Here is a 22,745-nt window from a genome sequence, read left to right as displayed (position 1 = left end):
ACCCTGGAGATTACCACAAAGGCTTTTACCATGTGTTATCACCTCTTGCTTGACAGAGGGGCATCTTGTGGAAGATTTTACTACTTACCAGCATGTCACCATTAGTCCAGTCAGCAGGAAAAGTCGCCTTCTGGACTAGATGCTGGAGTCTAGCTATTTGAAAAAGATTTGATCCTGGTTTTCCACTGTTCAGAATTGGTTCCAAGTATTTCCAGAATATTTCCAGGTCCTTAACATTTTTTTCTTTTTTCTTTTTTTCAGCGTCTGCAACTAAAATTATACCAGCATTAGGTCATTTTAACACATTTGTATGCCCTTGTCAAATGTGAGACATATTCTTCGGAAAAAAAGACAAAGCCAAGAATGGCTCACTCAATGGCTCACTCTCCAAACTTTCAGCTGCCAGGGCCACATCACTTGGTCTTGCTCTTACGGCCGGCCACAGCCAGTCAATTATAAATATATACACTCAGAAATTCACAATCAAAGAAAAATATCTGCAAATTTTTTGCAATTGCAGGGCTGCTCTCTCTCTTCCCCCCCCCCAGCTGTGCTCTCAGTAAGACCAATCCAGCTCAGTAGTCAATTCATCCAGAAGGAAGAGGGTGTGTGGTGGCAGATAGAGGTGGGAGGAGGAAGGAGTGGGGACCACATGTAATCATTATGCCACTGGGCTCAGCAGGCTGGTCAAAGTGAGGCCAGATGTGGTTTGCAGGCCACAGTTTGGTGACTCCTGCTCAATTGCAGGGCCTTCCAAACTCCAGCCTGGGGGCGGGATCCAGGGTTTGGAATAATATTTCTGCCCCATGACCAAAGTTTACCATTTTGCTGAGTTGCCACATGACTTCTACAGAGATTGGGGAACAGGAACGCTCTGGGCAGTCTCATCTGCCTGGACATCCTGTTGCACAGCATGCTGGGACACCGAGCAGCAGACGTGACTGCCCAGAGCATCCCTGTCCCCCAATCTCAGTGGAAGTCAATCCGGTTTGAAAAGGAACTGCTTTTTTATTATGCAGTAGCTGCGAGTTTGACAACCGCTGCTTTATAGCAAGCAACAGCCCCTTATAGTAACCATAGACTTGTTTTAAAACTAATACAATATACTCAGAATATACTATAAAATAAAAAGGGAATATTTTTGTTTATATATCAAATGCATTTAATGAACGGTTAGCTCACCGTCTGGTGCAAGAAGTTGTTCTTCCTGTAGTGCAGCTGCTTCTAGGTAGGACTGAAGAGGCTGGTAATCATCAGAAGAAATTTTGATGACGCTTCCAACATTGATCCCAAGATCAGACAGCACAGGCAAAAGTTGAGGGTAGGGAAAACCCCAGATTATGAAATAATACTGAGCGCCATCATCGGGTTCATCATCTGTTCAAAACATCATAAAAAAGCCGTGGCCCTTATTAAAATATATTTAAAAGATATCTGAATTGGCCATTTCAATTGCTGCATACTATGCTAGGTGAGTCATAGTTAAATTATTTCCTAAAACAACTTCCATTATAAACCCTGCTTTTCAGATGTATGTAACTGTCCAAAACATAAGTGTGTATCATGCACCAATTTTTTGGATGGAATAGAAGTATCTCTCCCTTCAGTGTCTATAGTTTTCTTTGCTCTGTTCATAAGGGGAGAAAGGAGGGTCGAATTCTACCCAATTTTCCAGCACTGGTGCAGCTGTGCCAATGGGGCATGCACTGCATCTTGTGGTGGGGCAGCAGTCACAGAGGCCTCCTTAAGGTATGGGAACATTTGTTCCTTTACCTGGGGCTGCACTGCAGCTGCACTGGTGCTGCAAAATTGGACAGGATGGGGCCCTGAGACAGTTATTCTGTGAGAAACCCATTTTTCTTTTGGAACACCTGCTTTTAAAACAAAAACAACAAAAGTTCTTGACATGGCAGAGCAATGTTGGCAGGCTTCATATGTTTTAGGGCGGGCAGTGGGCAGCCCAGGGGTGGGCGGGTGGGGAGCAGGAGGTGGGGCTAGGATCCAGCAGTTATGCCGGATCCCAACCCCCATTCCCAGGGAGAACGGAGCAGCTTCAAGTCACTCTACTCTCCCTGGACTTGTCCGAGGAGACCCATAGGGGCCAGCGGCCCTTACCCAGAGGTAAGGGGAAATGTTTCCCCTTGCTTCTGGCTGAGCTGCTTATGGCCACAATCCTGCGCTGGATACAGCGCATGCCTCTTGGCTTGCCTGTTACAATGCAGGATAGGATTGTAACCTTAATTTATTATGTTCTATTTAATATGCATGCATTATACATTTACAGTCTGCAGGGATGCAGAAGCTCCCTGTTAAGTGGGCATTTTGTGACAAACCTGGGTTTGCCTTCTATGTGTGGCATACCTCAAAGAAATCACTCCAAAATCCTGAGTTTGTAGCAGGGATTCTATGTTTTTAACACTGAGCATGCCATTAATTGATATTCTACGCACCAATATATTTATCAAGATCCACATCTTCTCCACGTCGCTTCAGTTTGGTGTCTTTTTTAATGACACTTGTTGATGCTTGTGCTGACTCAGCTCCCTTCTTTCCTTTCTTTCCTTTTGCACTGGCAGGCTTCTCTTTTTTCCCAGCACCTTTTCCTTTCCCTTTCCCCTTCTCCTCTTTCTCCTTTTCAAGGTCCTCAGATGCCTATCAAATTAGAGAAGCTAAATGAATATCTTATGTAAGTTACAAGGAAACACACACACACACACACAGAGAGAGAGAGAGAGAGAGAGAGAGAGAGAGAGAGAGAGAGAGAGAGAGAGAGAGCTTATTCTGGTACAATCCGAGCATCTGCATACCTAAAGTAAAAATCAAAGCCATATTTGTATAATCTTTTAAGGCTCTTTTCCATGGTCCCAGAGACATAATGATGTGTCAAAAGAAAGCACAGACTAAGTAAATTTGAAGAAAATCTGTAAATCTGAAAATATTTTGTCAATTATCTCAGATAAGCTTAGCAAAAAATAAAAATAAAAATGGTTGGCAGTGGGATCTGGCTTCAGTACATTAAAATGATAAGTCCCTAGCTGTTGGCTCACATGCTGCTAGGCACTATTTAATAACGTTCAAAAGGTTCAAGAATGTTTTTTTTTTAAGTTTACAAAGCTTTTTGGACTGGGGCTGTTGACAGGAAGGAGTGAAGAAGGGAAAAGGCATTACTATCACAACAATTGCTTGATTGAGAGTGTGGATGGAGTGAGTGGAGATGGCATATTTATTGTGTACAATTAGTCTGAATGGGTCTGTCAATAAGAATGAGTGGGGAGCATGAATTAGAGTGCATAGAAATGGGGGGGTGGCCACATCAAAAGGTATTTCAAAGAATACCACTGGAATTTCACAAGTCTTCATTTCACATTCCCCCCATACAAATCTGCTTTGTGGTTGCTACCTTTGTAGTAATTTAAGAACATAAGAACATTAGCACAGCCCCACTGGATCAGGCCATGAACCCATCTAGTCCAGCTTCCTGTGTCTCACAGTGGCCCACCAAATGCCCAGGGAGCACACCAGATAACAAGAGACCTGCATCCTGGTGCCCTCCCTTGCATTGGCATTCTGACATAGCCCATTTCTAAAATCAGGAGGTTGTGTTGCAAGGCCAATCAGCAACTCAGATAAGCAACTCAGAATGACTCGGTACACAGGGATGAAGGTTCACAGGCTTTTATTGAATTGTATACAACTGGTCCACGGGACTCACGTCCAAAGCATGGACCCCATCTGAACGGTGGTCCTTAACTTTTATACCACACAATCCGTTGTCTGAAAATCTAGACTTCTCATTTGCTGAAAGTCTGACATCATAAATGGGGCTAACTTAATAGAATGTAGATAAAATACCATTTACATACAAGATGGAAAATAGGTGGGCAACAAGTGAGCAAAAACATTGATTGGCTCTTATTTACATACAGGTGGGGTTTCATCTTAAAACTTTGCCAAAATTACACAATTTCCAAAAGTTTCCAAAACCAGTAGGGTTCGCTGTAACATCATTTCATCCAGCACTAACCCCCACTCACATTTATCAATCTAACCAGGGATCTCTTTGAGAAAACAGGTTTTCATACTATCCTCATTAAAGAGAACACACAAACACTTAAACACAAGTGTACAAGTGTGAAGACCTTAATTTGGCAGAACTTCTAATCTATTTATTGACATAAATTCCTTTCAAACCCTTCCTAATTAGGATGGCCTTACTTGTGCCACCCATCTTATCTCTTCTCTTGGTTTTAGTATATTCCCTGCGGGCCCTCTGCAAACCTGTGTGAACCAGAGTCTATTAAACGTCCTTTTAACAGTTTTACTCTATGTCTTAACTCTATATAACTATTATGACTAGTTACCTTGAGTACACTGGTATTGAGGGCTCTATAGTGGTGCATATAAGTGACCTCTTCCCTTTTGTGGTTGCCTAGCAGCTTGAGCTAAGGCTTCAGCCAGCTTCTTGTCATGCCAAGCTGTCTGAGGCACCCTAGGGGCACCAGCCCCCCTCTCATCTCAGTTGCAATTCAAACAAAAGGACTCTTTCTTAAGGATGTTGCCAGTTATCTTGTCAAATGTATTCTTTTCTAAATTCATCTCCTGCAGGTGTCTGCCAAGAACATGGCAACTGACAAGGATGTTTGCAATGTTAAACTCTTTGACTAGTTTTCTTAAACTTTTCTAAAATCAAGCATTTTGTTGGTTTAAGACTTATTTCTAATAACTACCACTACCATATGTTCCATATATGTTGGTTATACTTTAAAGCAAAGACTATTTCCATATTTGAAAACTTAGAAGAATAAACAAGTGAGCCTTGGTACCTGGCATCGTAATGTGCTCTGCCAAGAAGGAGTCTTATCTTCCTTTGAGATACGACTCTCTGTGCCAAATTCCAAAAATGTATCAATGCAAGACTTTGAGGCCCCAAGGTCCCAGCTAGCAAAACAGCTTTCTAAACATAATTTTTCTTCAAGCAACTTGTCCTGTTCTTCTATGAGACTGACTTATGAGTGAAAATGGCTTTCACTATTCTATGTGTTTCTGTGCTTTAGTCAGACATTTAATAAAATTCGGCTTCTCTTCACCATTGTGCATATGCTATAGTGTTAAAATGACTTTACGGTCTAGGGTCAGAGGTCAGCGTGCCTCAGTTGCACATACACATCATGGCTTGTAACCCGTAATGGATTTTTCCTCCAGAAACTTGTCCAAACTCCTTTTAAGGCATCCAGGTAAGATGCCGTCACCACATCCTGTGGCAAGGAGTTCCACAGACCGACCACACACTAAGAAATATTTTCTTTTGTCTGTCCTAACTTTCCCAACACTCAATTTTAGTGGATGTCCCCTGGTTCTGGTGTTACGTGAGAGTGTAAAGAGCATCTCTCTGTCCACTTTATCCTTCCCATGCATAATTTTGTATGTCTCAGTCATGTCCCCCCTCAGGCATCTCTTTTCTAGGCTGAAGAGGCCCAAACGCTGTAGCCTTTCCTCATAAGGAAGGTGCCCCAGCCCAGCAATCTTCTTAGTCACTCTCTTTTGCACCTTTTCCATTTCCACTATGTCCTTTTTGAGATGTGGCAACCAGAACTGGACACAATACTCCAGGTGTGGCCTTACCATTGATTTGTACAACAGCATTATAATATCAGCTGTTTTGTTCTCAATACCTTTTCTAATGAGCCTAAGCATAGAATTGGCCTTCTTCACTGCCGCTGCACATTGGGTCGACAGCTCGACTTTCATCGAGCTGTCCACCCCCCCCAACATCTCTCTCCTGATCTGTCACAGACAGCTCAGAACCCATTAGCCTATATGTGAAGCTTTGATTTTTTTTGAAGCTGAATTTCTTCAGTTTCAATCATAGTATCGAAGATTATCATCCTGTTAATCTTGAAATTATGTGAATCTTGAAGCTATGTAAAAGAATGTTATCTAGCATTGAATTTCAGCGTAAGAAGCACAGTCATTGATTTTTATGCATCCTATGACTATCTATTTTCTGCAAGAAGTGAGGCACGGGTTCTGTGGAGGGAGGAGCCCAAAATTTATCAGACTCAACCCAGTCAAAGTCAGGCACTGTTAAGTCCCATTCATTTCAACGAGAATGATGGGAAACCCAATCCTGTGGGCTGCTGGTGGTGCAAGGTACACCGGTGCCAAAATGGCTGCCACTATATCCCATGGGCCAGAGTAGCCACCAGAGTCTCCTTGGGGTAAGAAAACATTGGTTCCCATACCCGGGTAGAACACTGCTAGCCCTAATGGATCTTCTCAGAATTGTGCCTACTACGTACCGTGCGCAGAAACAAGGAGGCCTGTGTCTGGCTCCATGACTCCAAAGGAATCAAAGGATTCTGCACCCAACTCCCAGGTCCAGTCCACCCTCTGGCCCTCCCTCCCTCCCTCTGCCCAGTTCCGCCCCTCCCTGCCTTTTTCCCGCCCTGAGAAGCCTCCCTGCCACCCAGCAGGGATACTTACCACTGAGCATTTCTGACCTGTGTCATGCCAGCACTGAGGCCCAGTGCCAACTGGCACTGGCCTCTCTGCCACTGCTGGGTGTCTCCCGCCAGCTGTCTGAGTGCCTTACAGCATTTTTGCAACACCCAGCTCTGGTGATGGGACTGGAGAGCCATCACTGCACCTGATACGATCAGGTTCTTAAGCATGTGTTTAACTCCCCATTGAAAAAAATAACGGGACTAACTTTGGATGGAATCTGCCCATAATAAACAATAATGCTCTCTCTCACACACATCTGGGAAGTTATATGTTTAATTACAGGCACTTTAAGCATTTGACATTTTGTGTGGATGACGTTTCTTAAGATGCTGCTACATAACAAGTTAATATGTTACATTCTGGAAAAGAGTTCAGAAGACTATTGCGGGACTAGGAGTAACGTGGTGTGGGTGGTACCATACGTAACAACATAAGAAGAGCCCTGCTGGATCAGGTCAAAGGCCCATCTAGTCCAGCTTCCTGTATCTCGCAGTGGCCCACCAAATGCCACAGGGAGCACACAAGACAACAAGACACCAGTGAAGGTCCTGTGAAGATACCTACTGGCAGATCCTGTGCAAAACAACCGATCACAGAACCATAACTCATTCTCATCTGCCATGTGGACTGCCTGTCTCAAGTTGAGAGCCACAATGCACTTCATAAACTAACAATGCAAAAATGCATTTGCGGTTCTTCCTCCTTCCATCTGATTCTGCCTCTCCAAGTGTTTCCCTGATTTTTTCCACTTGGATGTGGAAGGCATCCTGCTACCTCAAATGTTTCCACTCTTTTTCCCCAGTTGCCTCTTACATCTGAAAACACGTTCCACTATTCCTCCATTGTGTCACCTCCTTCAATTTAATTAAATTCTTGCTTCAAAATCAATTTTTTCAATGAAGTCCCTGGCCCAACCCTTGGTTCCCACACTATACAACTGAATATTCTTTTCTAGTCTTTCCCGAATCCATCTCCCACCCTATTGATTTCCTTTTCTCTCTTTTAGATCAAGAACCTTTGGGACAGGAACTTCTCTTTTTACACATGCAAGATGCCATGTACATGGACAATCAAACCAACACTACTATAATTTAGGTTTAGTGGTTTTGGAGAGGAAGACAGGAGTCTTGGAAGGGAAGAAACAAGGGTAGTAATAACCCTCTCCCCTCTGAATGAAACCAAAGGCGCTCACTTAGCCCCACTTCTCCAAAATCAGTAGTTATAATACCATCAATTTTATACCATTATTAACGTGCCTCCACAACAGATAGCTATTCTACTGAAACACATCTGTACTATGGTATTCACCATTTATTTTATTTCATTTATTACCTCATCATCCTGCCCCTCATCCAAGGAGCATCCCTCCTACCCACCCACGTATATCATTTATAATTAATCAGGCAGAGGTAAATGAGCAAATGAAGCTGCCTTAGAGATAGACCATCTAGCCCAGTGGTTCCCAAACATTTCAGCATTGAGACCCACTTTTAAAGCAACACTCTTATCAGGACACACCTAGCTCTGCGTGACTTAAAGAAAAATTTCATTCAAACCTTTGTTGTTACCCTTGTTACTATGGTGGATGGGACTGCGGTTGTTGAGCTACACGCTCATCTGGTGGAGGACCATTCTGGTGGTCTTGCTTTCCCCTCACCTGACCTCCAATAACAACCCAGGCACATTGGCCTACTCGTGAATAAATGCACGCGGATGGCTCCATTTCAGTTTCCATGGGGCCCAATTCATTTTCCTTGCCAGCTATGAGCCTGTCCATTTCACAACTCATGGGTGGGTCCCTACCAACAGTTTCAGAACCACTGATCACGCCTGGTATTGCCTAGTCTGACTGGCAGCAGCTTTCCAATGTCTCAGCCAAGGTCTTTACCATCCCTGCTACCTAAGATGCTGTGGACCGAACCTGGGACATGCAAAACATGTGCCCTACCAAGGAAGTGGTGCCCCTCTCCAAGTGTTGTGCTTTGCTAATATTTGACTTAGTTTTCAAATGGGCTATATGGACACTGAATGGTGCAGCACTCAAGAGAGCATCTAAGGGCACAATCCTTACCAACTTTCCAGCAGTGACATAGCTGTGCCAATGTGGTGTGCATGGCATCTTGCAGTGGGAAAGCTGTCAAAGGGGCCTCCTCAAGGTAAGGACATGCTTGTTACCTTACCTTGGGGGCTACATTGTGGCTAAGTCAGTGTTGGAAAGTTGATTAGGATTGCGCCCTAAATCATTAAATTAAACTGTGTTTCTGTTTTCAGAACATAGAACTATACACACATATAAATATTTCTGTCAATGCAAGAAGAAAACAATCAGTGTGCAAATGTACATATGACATATAGAAAAAAAATTATAAAAAATATACTTTTCATACGAATAAAATTTTGTCTTATATTTTATTAAAATACCTTCTTTTCAGCAGCCCTTCTCTGCAGATCCTTCTGTTTGATGAAAAGCACTTCATATTTAATTAACTTTCCAATCAGAGTCACAGGAAGTGGCTCCCCAGTATCCATGATGTTTTTTGCTGCCTCTATTACCTACAGAGAGGAACAAAAAGGTTACATTTTGAATTCAAAATGAGTGGGAATACTCAACAACATTTTGCAGTGTGCCATCAATCACTGCAATCAATCAGAACAAAACAGGAGGCTTGTAGCAATGTTCTTAATGGTTCTTAATGCTAAAAGGGTTCAGGTTAGGATTTAGGTTCAGCTACAAACCTGAGTGCTTTACTACTACTAAACAGAATGGTGTGCAGACGCTCTGGGGAGTGGAAAAAGCAAAAGATGTTCTTTTTCCTTTCCTCTATCTTGAAATGTCTCTTTATAGAATAGAGAGAACAACATTTTAGCCTCTTTATATGATCAACTTTAATATCCACCTCAAGGATACATCAAGCTGTTACTGGCTCAAGTAGGCAAGTCCCACTCCCACCCCAATTTTTCCTTTTCCTCGACCCTCAACATTCTGTAAGTCCTGGAAGCCACTTAGTATAGGTCTTTTAATAGGATATATTTCTTAACTTTTTCTTTTAAGTTTTCTATTTCCCATTAATTCACAAATAAATATATAGTCAGCCTGCATCTTATGCAAAACCGACTTTTTTTGGAAAAGAAAGCAGACAGTGAGAACCTAGGCTCGTGGCTGATAAAGGAACACTAACAAAAAGTGGAGTCTAGCACTCTTGCCATTCTGCTTCCTGCTTCCTGTTAGAGTTCTCAAAACTACCTCCTCTAGCATTCCGCCAGCAGTTACAAGTTTCGGTTCTTGCTGTTGGCTTCCTTTTCCAAAGTGTTCCAAAGCAAAAGGAAGAAAAGACTGCCTTTTGCAAAGCATCAAAAATGAAGAAAGGTGAGTCATGAGCGTGATGAGGAATCTGAAAAAGCTACGACACTATCCATAGTTTCAAGTATTCATGGTAGCAGCAGAAACATGTCCCCTGTGGGTACAGAGGGGGTGCCTGTAATCTAGAAAATCCACAACAGATCCATAATGAAGAGAAATTGCTATGAGAGACGCACAGTTGATGTGACCCTGTAAAGTTCTTTGTATGTTATTAATAGTAGAGATCATCATAGCGAAGGAATAAATGCAGCCAATAGTAGATGATTCACTGGCCAATCCTGAACAGCTCGCATCAGCTCGCGCAGACAGTTGAGCAGTGGTGAGGTAAGTGGGGGCGTGGGGGAAGGTGGGGAGGAGGCATTCCAAGGAGGGAGGAGGCGGGCAAAGGGTGGGGAGGAGACGTTCCGGGGAGGTAGGAGGCAGGGAGAGGACAGGGAGGAAGCATTCTGGGGAGGAGGGAGTGGGGAAGGAAAGAGGTGGGACTGGTGGAGCTTTGCTCCACTGGATCCAGAGCCTCCATGTTGGGCTTACCGCCTGACATGGAGGTTCTTGATTCACCGCCAACCTTTGAGTTGGCGGTGAATTAAGTAGCCGCATTGTGGGGTTCCTCTTTACCCAGGAGAAGAGGACAAAAGTCCCCTTCTCCTGAGGAACTGGCGGCAGCTGCCTGAAGCGCACAGGATGCAACAGCAGCCATTTTCAGTGCCTCTGCAGCCCCATACCCTGTGTAGCTCAGGAATGGGCTGTCAGTCATCTGATGACATCACTACAACACAGCTAATTAAAGTAGAATTTTTAGAGAGAAAACCATCTGTGAGAACCTTGCTGTTACAAGTTAGCCCTCAGAATCCGTGGGGGATCCGTTACTAGGCCTCCCGCAGATACTGAACCCATGAATATTGAGAAATGTCTTCCGGTCGTGTCCAGAGGTGTTCTGAGGCCACGTGTGACTTCTGCACACCTCAGAAGACCTCCTGGTCACAACCAGAAGGCACTTCCTGTAGTGTGCAGGAGGTTGGGCCAGGCCCTCCAGACACAGCTGAGGACTTGCAGTAAGTCAAATCCACAGGTTCCAAACCTGTAGACAAGGAGGGTCAACCTGTATTTACAAGGAAGCTGGTATCTGGTTTACAAGCCCCAGAACAAAAACAAACAGAAATTTACCAATGATTAGAGGTGTTGGTTTCCAGTGAGTAAGACAGAATTATAGCCCAAGTCTTACTGAACACAATGGACTTACTTATGGAAAAAAAAAAATAACACTGTTCTCAAACACCTCTACCAATGACAGTTCCAGAAATATTTTTGGACCCTCGAATTTCTATCTTAGTTCAATTTCCCTCTTTCGTGTTCATATTGATTCTGTTGGTATGCAGCCTAATCGGCAAGGAATAAAGTTATTGAATTTTCTTTGAGTGATGACAGCAGCACGAACATGCAGATACACTGTCCAGATGTGTGGCACTGATGAGCTGTTTTATGACTATATTTTTTACAGCTTGTTTCCAACAAATTTCATACAACTTACTAACATCTGGGATCTTTCCCTTAGAGATGCATAGCCACTAAAAATTACAAGACAAAAATTCACCTAACATGCTTATAAGAGAGAGGGGGGGTATTTCCCTTGCATTATCTCTCCTAAAATGTTTACCTAGCTTGGAAATATTCTTGAGGAAGATTCTTGTACCCAATATTTCCTTAATTTTGTTTTTAATTAAACTGAATATACTCATAGTTTGGGGATAAATGAAGTGTTCCTTCAGAGTTCTGACATCTTCTTTCTTCCTCACACCTTTGGAGAATTTACACTCAACTGCATATGGTGTCAATTTTGCATTCTCAAATACGGTCAGTTCAAGCTGCATGTTTGTGTCTTGTCCAAACCTGGCAACGTTTAGGCTTATGTATATGGTTTGGCTAAAATGTGGGGTATACCCACAGTTTGGGTGGGTGGATATCGTTTGAGGGCCTCACGCTTAAATGCAAGAGCAGAGACAAAGCTCTATACAATCAGTAAGGGGGACAGAGTGAAAGGAGGAGGGCTACTTTAGCTCTGCATAATCAGGGCACTTTAGCTGTAAAACTACAGCTAAAAACTCCAGATGACTCCATCAGTCAAGTTACAAATTAATCCCTCATAATTTATCTATTCTTCTCTTCACTTCAAGCAGGAACATTTTTTAACCATCCTAGGCTGCAATCCTGCCGACACTTACCCAGGAGAAAGTTCCATTGACTATCGCTGTTAAAAGCATATGCATAGTAGACCGTTAAAAGTACAGATCTATAACATTTCCCCAAATGCAGTCACATACCATGGGAGCATCAAGTCTAATATACTAAAAATAAAATACTGAAATGAATGGGGACCCACCTGAAATTGGCTCGCGATCCACCTAGAGGGTCCCAACCCACAATTTGAGAAACACTGAACTAAAGAGCTGAGCAGACAGAAAATAAAGTAGATAAGCAGCTCTGAATTATGGTTACCGGTACTTGGAAAGCTCAAACAATTGTTTAGGTTCTAAACTAGGGGTCTCCAAACTTTTTGGCCAGAGGGCCGCTTCAAATATCTGGCATGGTGTAAAGAGCCAGAAAAAAAATTTAAATATAAAATTTATATAAATAAATTAGAGATATAACTTAGATGAGTGAATAAATGAATGAATGGGCTCATTCATTCAACCTCCCTGGCCCGTAGAACACCCTTCAGATGCAAACAGAGCACAGCTCCAATCATGTTTGGCCTAGTGGGCCAGAGGCTTTCAGGGGCAAGAGGCTGACTGCGGGCCGGATAGAGGTTTGCAGCGGGTCGCATGTGGCCCCCGGGCCGGGGCTCAGAGAACCCTGTTCTAAACTATGGCTAGTGCTAACTGTAGTTGACATGATGTCTGAACTGAGTTTAAATCTTCATAAGTTTAATTTTAACATGCCAGTGTTTATTCAGTTATGAACTTTGATCCTTGAATTAGTGACCAGCCTTGCTTTGGACTTCAAAATGGGCGCTGATCTATAAAACGCAATTGCAGATCAAATTCTGACACATCACTACCTACCCTCTTTAACACACCAGTTTGAAATGATATAGTTTACAACCTTCTATATCGAATATCTTTTGATTTCAGCACCAGCTGTGAACTAGACAGCCCCACTTGAGAAAAAACTACCAAAAAAAATTGTTTGAAAACAAATTCAAAATGGAAGGATCCCATTGGAGAGATCTAGAACTATAAAGCACAGCAATGATAATAAAGAATACTTTCACTTGCCTCGTAAAAAAGAGGTGTTGGCTCTTTGACCTTTTTTGCTTTTGCATTTCCAACATCCATGATCTGTAAGAAATACAAAGTTATGGACAAGTTTAATTGAATTAATTGTCTAGATTGATCATACTCATCTATACTTCTTTTTAACTCAAATATCTTTAAAATGAGGTGAGTGGTTTAAAGATTCAAAGGGCAATTTTATGACCAAAGGCTTGGGAAAATTCATTGGTATTTTTTTTCTTGAACAGCAGGTTCCTATGCCACATCACAAACATTATTTCATGCTTCTGAAACTCCTCTTTGTTCTAAAAAGGTTTGCCATAAGCAGGAGTAAGGGGTCAGCTGCTGTTAAAGAAATACAAATATTATATGACCCACTGTTTAACCAGAACAAGTTATGGAGTTCTTTGAATCTTGGTCATATGGTGAATACTGAAAGACCAATCAGAAATTGACATTACATCATCCAAAGCACAGTTTGCTAGTTGGAGTTCCAGTTGTTACAGTAGCATAACATGACACTGGCAGTAAAGACATAATACTTAAGAAATTACTGCAGAGAAAAGTAATTTGTATGGGGGCAATGGGCAAATTGGGCCAACAGTAGATATCCACCCCCCCCCCTCCACACAAGATTCTGGTAGGCTAATGACTTTGTGCAAGGTCATTGTAAGGGTATGTAAATCATAACTAGAGATCATATGTGCTTGACGGATTTGTATTTCACAAAGATGGCAGGGAAGATGTTTGTGTGTCGGCGCCAAGATGGGAAGGTTCTGTAAACATATGTGTGATTGTGGCGTAGACGTAGAACATATGTGGTCCAACAGAGCCATATGACTGAAAGCTAGACAGCCTCAAAGCAATAAGGTTGCTTAACATTAAAACAATGGTTTATTGATGTATTGTGGTAGAACTCTGGAAGAAATGAAGGATTCTTGTTCCAGGATTCCCACTTAGACTTCAGAGGGTTAAATGGCACTTGGTTTTTTTTCTCCTTCTCATGACTCAGCTTCCAGACATACAACAGAGATGACGGGAGGTGAATGCTCCCTGACTTAGCTGCCTGTAGCCCTTAAATACTGCTTCCCAGCCAATGTCCACTTTTTGCTTTCTCCACAAATCTTCTATGAAACCATATCCCACAAGATCTACATGCGTATCCATAACATCTGACAATGAAGCTGGAATCCCCATGTATAATCCCCATTGACAAGTGGGCAATGCTTTTGACTCAAGTCTCAGTCTTTATATCACACTCTCATAATGATAAATGTTAAGTACCTGCGCTAATATTCCTTCCCAAGATACCACGCTGAAAAGTTTCCGCAGTGGCACCTGTATAGCGAGAGACAGAGCCTTCAAATGAAGTTCATCCTCAGGTTTGCTCCCAACCACAAAGGCAAAATTGGGAATCCAATTTTCCTATTCCAGAACAAAAAAAGAAAAAAATGTTTATTTTTATATAAGAATTGTTGATAGTATCTCTACATTCTGCTTTAAAAACATTTTTCCATGCGCAGAAAACATATTTGCTTCTTTACCACTCATTACCACCAGGTGGCAATATTATACTACTGCACTGAGCAAACAATTTTCTTAAAGTATCTGATATAGGTTGGGTATCCTTTATCCAATGTGCTTGGGACCAGAAGCACTTTGGATAACGGGTTTTTCCATATTTCAAAATACTTGCATATACATAATGACAGTTCTTGCAGACAGGGCCCAAGTTTAAACACAATATACCGCTTATTCATATATATGAATAAACACATATATTCAACACAAATATACTGCTTATTCATATATATGAATAAACACATATATTCAACACAAATATAACCCTTATTCATATACCTTATTCATATACCTTATTCATATACCCAGGTCTGTCCCAGGTCTGTCCCAGTGAGCGCAACCTGCAGGTCCTCCGAACTGCTCGCAGCAAAGTCCAACAGACTGCCAGGAGATGTGCTAACGACTACTGGCTCCAGCTCTGTTCCGAGATACAGATAGCAGCTGACACGGGCAACATCAAGGGGATGTATGATGGTATCAAGCAGGCCCTAGGTCCAACACAGAAGAAAATTGCCCCTCTGAAGTCTGCCACAGGCGAGGTCATCCAGGATCGGGCGCAGCAGATGGAACGCTGGGTGCAGCACTACTCTGAGCTATATTCCAGAGAAAATGTAGTCACCGAAGAAGCACTGAACAACATTGAGTGCCTGCCTGTGCTGGAAGAGCTTGACAGTGAACCAACCCTAGAAGAACTTCACGTGGCCCTGGACTCCCTTGCCTTTGGCAAGGCACCTGGAAAAGACAGCATCCCTGCTGAAGTCCTAAAATGCTGCAAAGAGATCATCGTCACTGAGCTGCATGAAATCCTCTGTCTCTGCTGGAGAGAAGGTGGAGTACCTCAAGACATGAGGGATGCAAACATCATCACGCTGTACAAGAACAAAGGTGACAGGGGTGACTGCAACAACTACCGCGGCATCTCTCTCCTTAGCGTTGTAGGAAAGCTGTTTGCCCGAGTTGTACTAAAGAGGCTCCAGGTACTTGCAGAGAGCGTCTATCCAGAATCGCAGTGTGGATTCCGAGCCAACAGGTCCACCACTGATATGGTATTCTCCCTTAGACAACTGCAGGAGAAATGCAGGGAACAACAACAGCCACTCTTTATAGCCTTCATAGATCTCACAAAGGCTTTCGACCTGGTCAGCAGAGACGGCCTCTTCAAGATTCTCCCCAAGATTGGATGTCCACCCAGGCTCCTCAGCATCATCAGATCCTTCCACAAGGACATGAAGGGCACTGTTGTCTTCGATGGCTCCACATCAGACCCTTTTGACATCCGAAGCGGAGTGAAGCAGGGCTGTGTTCTTGCACCAACCTTGTTTGGGATTTTCTTCGCTGTCCTGCTGAAGCAGGCCTTTGGAACTGCAACAGAAGGCATCTATCTCCGGACCAGATCAGACGGAAAGCTCTTCAACCTCTCCAGACTGAGAGCAAAATCTAAAGTCCAGCTGAAATGTCTGCGTGACTTCCTCTTTGCCGACGATGCAGCTGTCACTACCCACTCTGCCAAAGATCTCCAGCAGCTCATGGATCGTTTTAGCAAGGCCTGCCAAGATTTTGGACTGACAATCAGCCTGAAGAAAACACAGGTCATGGTTCAGGATGTGGACTCACCTCCCTGCATTACAATCTCTGAGCATGAACTGGAGGTTGTCCATGACTTTGTGTACCTTGGCTCAACGATCTCCGACACTCATTCTCTCGATGCCGAGCTAAACAGGCGCATCGGTAAAGCAGCTACCACATTTTCCAGACTCACAAAGAGAGTCTGGTCCAACAAGAAGCTGACGGAACATACCAAGATCCAGGTCTACAGAGCTTGCGTCCTGAGTACACTTCTGTACTGCAGCGAGTCATGGACTCTTCGCCCACAACAGGAGAGGAAACTGAGCGCTTTCCACATGCGCTGCCTCCGACGCATCCTCGGCATCACCTGGCAGGACAAAGTTCCAAACAACACAGTCCTGGAACGTGCTGGAATCCCTAGCATGTATTCACTGCTGAAACAGAGACGCCTGCGTTGGCTTGGTCATGTCGTGAGAATGGATGATGGCCGGATCCCAAAGGATCTCCTCTATGGAGAACTCGTGCAAGGAAAGCGCCCTACAGGTAGACCACAGCTGCGATACAAGGACATCTGCAAGAGGGATCTGAAGGCCTTAGGGATGGACCTCAACAAGTGGGAAACCCTGGCCTCTGAGCGGCCCGCTTGGAGGCAGGCTGTGCAGCATGGCCTTTCCCAGTTTGAAGAGACACTTTGCCAACAGTCTGAGGCTAAGAGGCAAAGAAGGAAGGCCCATAGCCAGGGAGACAGACCAGGGACAGACTGCACTTGCTCCCGGTGTGGAAGGGATTGTCACTCCCGGATTGGCCTTTTCAGCCACACTAGACGCTGTGCCAGAACCACCTTTCAGAGCGCGATACCATAGTCTTTCGAGACTGAAGGTTGCCAATATATAATATATTCATATACCTTATTCATACCTTATTCATTATTTTGTTTCATATTTTAAAAAAAGTTTCATATTTTGGAATACAGGGGTGACCCCATATCAGTGGATCCTGTATTCATAGTTTCACTTAACCGCAGATTGGGTCCATGGCCCCTCTTCTGCACATCCCCTCTGGAGGGCTTCCCCGAGCCTCCTAATGCCTTATAAGTCATTAAAAACATCACTTCTGGTTTTATTGTAAAACAAGAAGTAGCTTTTTTTTCTTCTTTGCCTTTTAGGCCATTCTGAGGCTCACAGTGGCATCATGCAGACCCTCTCCAGGCCTCAGAAGACACTCCAGAGACAAGGGAGCCCAGTTCCCTTCACTTCCAGAGAGCAGGAGATGTCCCTTGTTATCCATGATTTCAATTAACCACTGGGGAGTTCTGGAATAGAACCCCTGTGGATGCCGGGGCATGCTTGTACTTCATATTTCAGAATTCCAGATAAGGGATGCCCAACCTGTTGTGACAAAATTCAGTGGCAGTTTTGTTATTTGAGAAAGATACTTGCACTGGGATGGAAAACAATATAGTTGGGCAAATTCACATCACTTTAAATTAGAAGTCCTGTAGACACTTGCCTATAAGGCAATCTCACAAATAAGGCAAGGCCAGGTTTTCAACCAAAAATCATGGAATTGTCAATGACCCCTGGAAAAATCGAGGGTAAAACTTAGGGAATGGTGGTTGTGAGGAAAAACCAGAGCCCTGGAGCCTAATTGTCCTGAAGACTGATTGAAAGGGGGAAAAGAATCTGAGTCACACCACTGTTTTTGAAGACATTAACAAGGTGCTTATGTACTACTGTGTGCCATTCCCCCCTTCTATATAAGTGAACAACCTGGAGGGAGGGAGGGGAATTGCAGTACATCTACAAACTGCAGTTGTACTGAGTTTGTAGATGGAAGATCTGCCTGCCTGTCAAGTCACCTAGCATCTCCCTGCAGGAGGAAACTATTGGGAGAGGTAAAGCATGGATTATGCTTTATTAAAATGATTACAAAGCACAGCTATGTATGTGTGCATACCAGAGCATAAGATGTGAAATGTACTGACAGTTTCTTTTTTTCCTACTCTTTTGTTCACTTCCATACCTGTCTTCTTTTCAGGTTATCACTGTAAGAGCCTTAACACAGATGAAGCTCTTTAACCCCTATCTATTCCGAGAGCATGCAACAAACTGATCCAGACACAGCAAAATTCAAATCAGAAACCATCAAACCAGAAATATGGGGCACTTGGGCTAAAAAAAAGTGTTCTGAAGAGCTAGAGGAAATTCTAGACAGAATTTTCGAGTAAAAATTATGTCTAGGAAGTGGTGTTGAGTATGTCTTGTTCTCTGTGATATACAGTACTCTGGGATTGTACTGTTTCCTGTTTTTCAACAGATAAAATAAACTCACTTAGAAGCACCATCAAATCAGTGGGAAATGGATGGGTTGCCTACAGTCAGTTTGGACAAAATTCTCAAAAGTCCAGCTGCATACAAAAACCAGGTTTTCAGTCTGATGTTTTCACCTAGAAGCACTAGGTCAGTAATACATGCAGTTTAGCCCAAATACTATATAATGGTTTGTCAGAAGCAAGTGCTGTTTGCCAATGTCATTTGTTTTTAACAAAATCTCTAGCTTGAAATCAGTAGTGAAAATTGCTCTAAGGTTCTTTGCCCTAATTAACTCCTAACCTGGACAACACACTCTAATTAACTAGGGATTGTATGAGCCAGGCCATTTACCCATTCATTTCCTGCCAACCTTTGAACTAGCCCCTATAACTATTCCCTTTACTGCAGTTTGAGCTGTAGTAATTAGTAGATGACACTGTTTATCTCAGGCTTCACCTGCTGAATCTTGCTTATTAAACTTCTGTTAAAGCACCGAAGCAAGCTAGGCCATTTTTTTCTAGACTGTTCGCACCTTATTTGCCAATCTAAATTTCAGAGTGTGGGTGCATACAGCTGTTTAATGATACTTTTTCTCTTCATTGGTATGGGCTGGTATGACTGGTATGACTTGCACTGTAGCAGGCATTAGTAATCTGATTCTGTTATAAAGCCTCGGACATCTACCGTGCTCAGTGTGGCTTTTGGCACCCCATTACACTCCACAGAAATCAGTAAACCACTGTCAGGGCAAGAAAGTGCCTTTAGGAGAGGAGTGGAACTGGCTCAGAAATGGCTGATTCTGTAACAGTTTCCCCCAGCATTCCCTTTCAAATTAGCTTCCCAGCTGTCAAAGGGATTTGAGAGTAGAGCAGATACTAGCAATTCTCTTATTCATTATTTTAAACATCATGTTTATGTGATACTTTAAATGCCGATAATATCCAAATAAGTTTACAACATTCAGTATAAAGTAACAAGCATAGAACATCCAATATGAAACATACAGTGGCAAAAGTATGCTAATTAAGTGAAGCAAGACAGTAGCCACCAATCCCCTGTTAGAAACCTTGGGGAATTCAAAGATCTTTACCTGTACTCTAGCTGATCAAACCAAAATTTGTTACTATTTTAATTAAGACCAAATGGTTGGTTGGCAACCTTCAGTCTCGAAAGACTATGGTATAAGCCTACAGCACCCAGTATTCCCATGCAGTCTCCCATCCAAGTACTAACCAGGCCTGACCCTGCTTAGCTTCCAAGATCAGACGAGACCAAATAAAATGACCAGCAAGCCCCTGACTCCCCCAGAATTCTTGATCAGACAGGAACAAAGTAAAAAAGGGCAGGGGGAGCATGTTGCAGTTGGGCATGTTATAGGAGCCTCATTTCAACACTCTTACAGCACAAGCCTATGCATGTCTACTCAGAAGTCAGTTCCACTGAACTCAATAGGTCTTCCTCCCATAAAACAATGTACAGTACAGGATTGCAGACTTCAGATAGAGTTCAGAAGACAGAGCTACTGAGTAGACAACTTTTGGGCTCTTAACAATACAGCAAGTCTTCACTTAAAGTTGTTGATAGGTCCTTGGAAACTGCAACTTTAAGCAACATGACTTATAACAAAACCAATTTTACAGCTGGTTAATTGATATGTGTAAACAAGCATTACGTCACTATAGCATATTTCTGGTCACAAAAACATCACCAAACTTTTGCATAAAGACCCAGAACACTTCTAATATTAAACACTGACATAAATGTGAGCTTTTCATGCCAGGGAAAACCCCTCGCAAGCACTGGAAGAACGTGCAAACTCTACACAGACAGTGGCCCCAGCCAGAAATCAATTTTTTTTTCCTCAACAACTTTATAACGAATTGACTTTCAGGACTTGCTGTATGCCCAGCTCCTCCAATCACCCCATTTTTCCACTTCACTTAACATCAAGCCTGAGGAAGAGTTCTGGATAACTCAAAAGCTTGCAGATCAGAATTTCAACCACTGTATCATAAAATCAGTGTGGTTAATAGTGAACAAAGGGTGAATTAATCCCAGTTTTTCAATGCTTACTTATGCTTTTCAATGCTTACAAAGGATTTTTTTAAAAAATCCTTAATAGATTATGAACATAGGATTGATGTAATTGATTAAATAAAGACTTCAAGAATGTTATTTCAGGTATATTACCATTATAGTATTAACATAGCTTTCACAGATTCCACAGATTACAGACACAAAAATACAGATACAAGAATTATAGATACAAAATATTCAGAACTGTACAGATTCCTCTCCTGTGTTACTATAGCCTTTAGATGTGTTTTAATTCATGTGTGTATATAAATTTACAGTATTTATACACCGCTTTTCAACAAAAAGTTCACAAAGCTGTTTACTGGGAAAATCAAATAAGTAAGGGTGCAATCCTAACCCCTTATGTCAGTGGTTTTCAAACTCTCATGGAGAGTTTGAGCCACTGTAAGTGCTTGCGGGGGCAGGGGGGAGGCAGCAGGGGCAGGTGGAAGGCAGCGGTTGGATCCCCAGGATCACGCCGCTCAGGGGGCTGCAGAGGCTCGGGTACACTTTCCTAAGCCTCCTGCAGCCTCCCCAGGGTGCAGGGAGTCCAGTGCGACCTTTGGCAGGGCTCCCCGATGCAGTGAAAGTAAAAGCGGAGCATAAACTTTTGCATATGCGCAATCGCTCCGCTTTCACTTTCACTGCTGTGGGGAGACCTGTCAAAGGTCGCACCAGGCTCCCCGCACCCTGGGGAGGCTGCAGGAGGCTTGGGTAAGTGCAGACAAGCCCCTGCAGCCCCCTGAGTGGCACGATCCTGGGGATCTCTCTGCTGCCCCCGCCCCTTAAGGGGGCAGAGGCCAGGGCCCACAGGCTGGGGCATCATGACGCCCCAGTTTGAAAAGCCCTGCCTTATGTCAGTGCTTTCCAGTATTGGCACAGCAGTGCCAATGGGGCATGTGCTGCATCCTGCAGTTGGGTGTCACTCAAGGAGGCCTCCTCAAAGTAATAGAATGTTTGTTCCCTTTCCTCAGAGCTGCAGTGCCCTTATGTCAGTGCTGAAAAGCACTATATTTCTCTCTCCGTGTGTGTGTCTTTTAATGTATCTACAATTTCCAGGCAACTATATTCCAGGTTTCTGTATTTTTAAATACAGATTCTGCCTTCAGGTTCATGATCTACACTTCCTACCTTCTTACCCTACTCAAATCTCCTCTATCCCTGTACGCTTTAGAAACTGAAGGACATTTAAGTTCTTTTCCAGGACACAAGGCTGAAAAAGAGGACATGTCCTGGAAAAATAGGATGCCTAGTCACCCTGTCCAGGACTAACAGCATAATTGTTAAGCCCATTTCTCACTCCCAGCTAGTTGCAGCCCCAGGCTTCAATCCTGTCCGCACTTTCCTGGGAGTAAGTCCCATTGACTATAATGGGACTGACTTCTGAGTAGACATCCATAGGATTGGGGCCTAAGGCTGCGATCCTATGCGCACTTCCCTGGGAGCAAGTCCCATTGACAAGCCTAGGACTGTGCTGTCAGGCTGCGCTTCCACGCAAGGAAGCCCACTGACCAAAGGGGAGCAGGACCTCCTAAGTGCTGGTGCGTCGGGATGGGGCCCCGGTGTGAGCTGAAACAAGCCCTGCCCGGACCTCGCCATAGGCTATTGGGGGGTGTGGGTGGATGAGGCCCCTGTTCCTTGAAGACAGGGAGAGCAGAGCTGCGAATGGGCTTCCCTCTCCTGGACACGTGAAAGAAGCGCGCCTGCATTCACGTGGGAATGCGGGAGAGAGCGACAGCCCCCCCGGCCCCGACGCACCTCCTCCAAGCGGGCAGACACCAGCCCCGCTTCCCAGTTCTTGGAGGCAGCCCCTGGTGGGGCGGGAGTGGCGGCCGCCCCGCTCTTGGGCCGCTTCGGAGCCATCGCGCGCTGGGGGAGAAGAGCCCTCGCTCCGCGCGGAGGGTGCAGCCCAAGCGGTCGCCCCGGCAACCGAGGCCTGACGGGCCTTCCGCGCCTGCGCCACTCGCCCGTCCGGGCGTCTCCGCGGCAACGGCTGTCAGGCTGGGCGGCTCCAGGCTCTGCACGCTCGCCCGGGAGGGAGGCCTGCTGCCTTCAGCAGACCCAAGGGCAGCATCT

The 22,745-nt window shown here is 43.9% G+C and overlaps 1 protein-coding gene across 1 annotated transcript in view; it reads right to left on the bottom strand.

Annotated features, from left to right (window-relative positions):
- The window catches only part of SPAG17 (sperm associated antigen 17), a 112,647-nt gene extending 90,115 nt beyond the window's left edge, over nucleotides 1-22,532 (bottom strand). The window contains exons 1-7 of the mRNA XM_066612656.1: nucleotides 22,428-22,532; nucleotides 14,419-14,559; nucleotides 13,138-13,200; nucleotides 8,926-9,057; nucleotides 2,451-2,652; nucleotides 1,183-1,377; nucleotides 89-270 (exon numbers count right to left, since the gene is read on the bottom strand). Coding sequence (XP_066468753.1) covers nucleotides 89-270; nucleotides 1,183-1,377; nucleotides 2,451-2,652; nucleotides 8,926-9,057; nucleotides 13,138-13,200; nucleotides 14,419-14,559; nucleotides 22,428-22,532 — 1,020 coding nt within the window. The remainder of the gene's footprint in view (nucleotides 1-88; nucleotides 271-1,182; nucleotides 1,378-2,450; nucleotides 2,653-8,925; nucleotides 9,058-13,137; nucleotides 13,201-14,418; nucleotides 14,560-22,427) is intronic.
- Between the last annotated feature and the right edge of the window lie 213 nt (nucleotides 22,533-22,745).

The sequence above is a fragment of the Tiliqua scincoides genome, chromosome 2 (assembly GCF_035046505.1).
Source record: "Tiliqua scincoides isolate rTilSci1 chromosome 2, rTilSci1.hap2, whole genome shotgun sequence".
Lineage (NCBI taxonomy): Eukaryota > Metazoa > Chordata > Lepidosauria > Squamata > Scincidae > Tiliqua > Tiliqua scincoides.
Note: the sequence above shows the minus strand (reverse complement) of the source record. Positions and strands in the feature narration are given on the sequence as shown.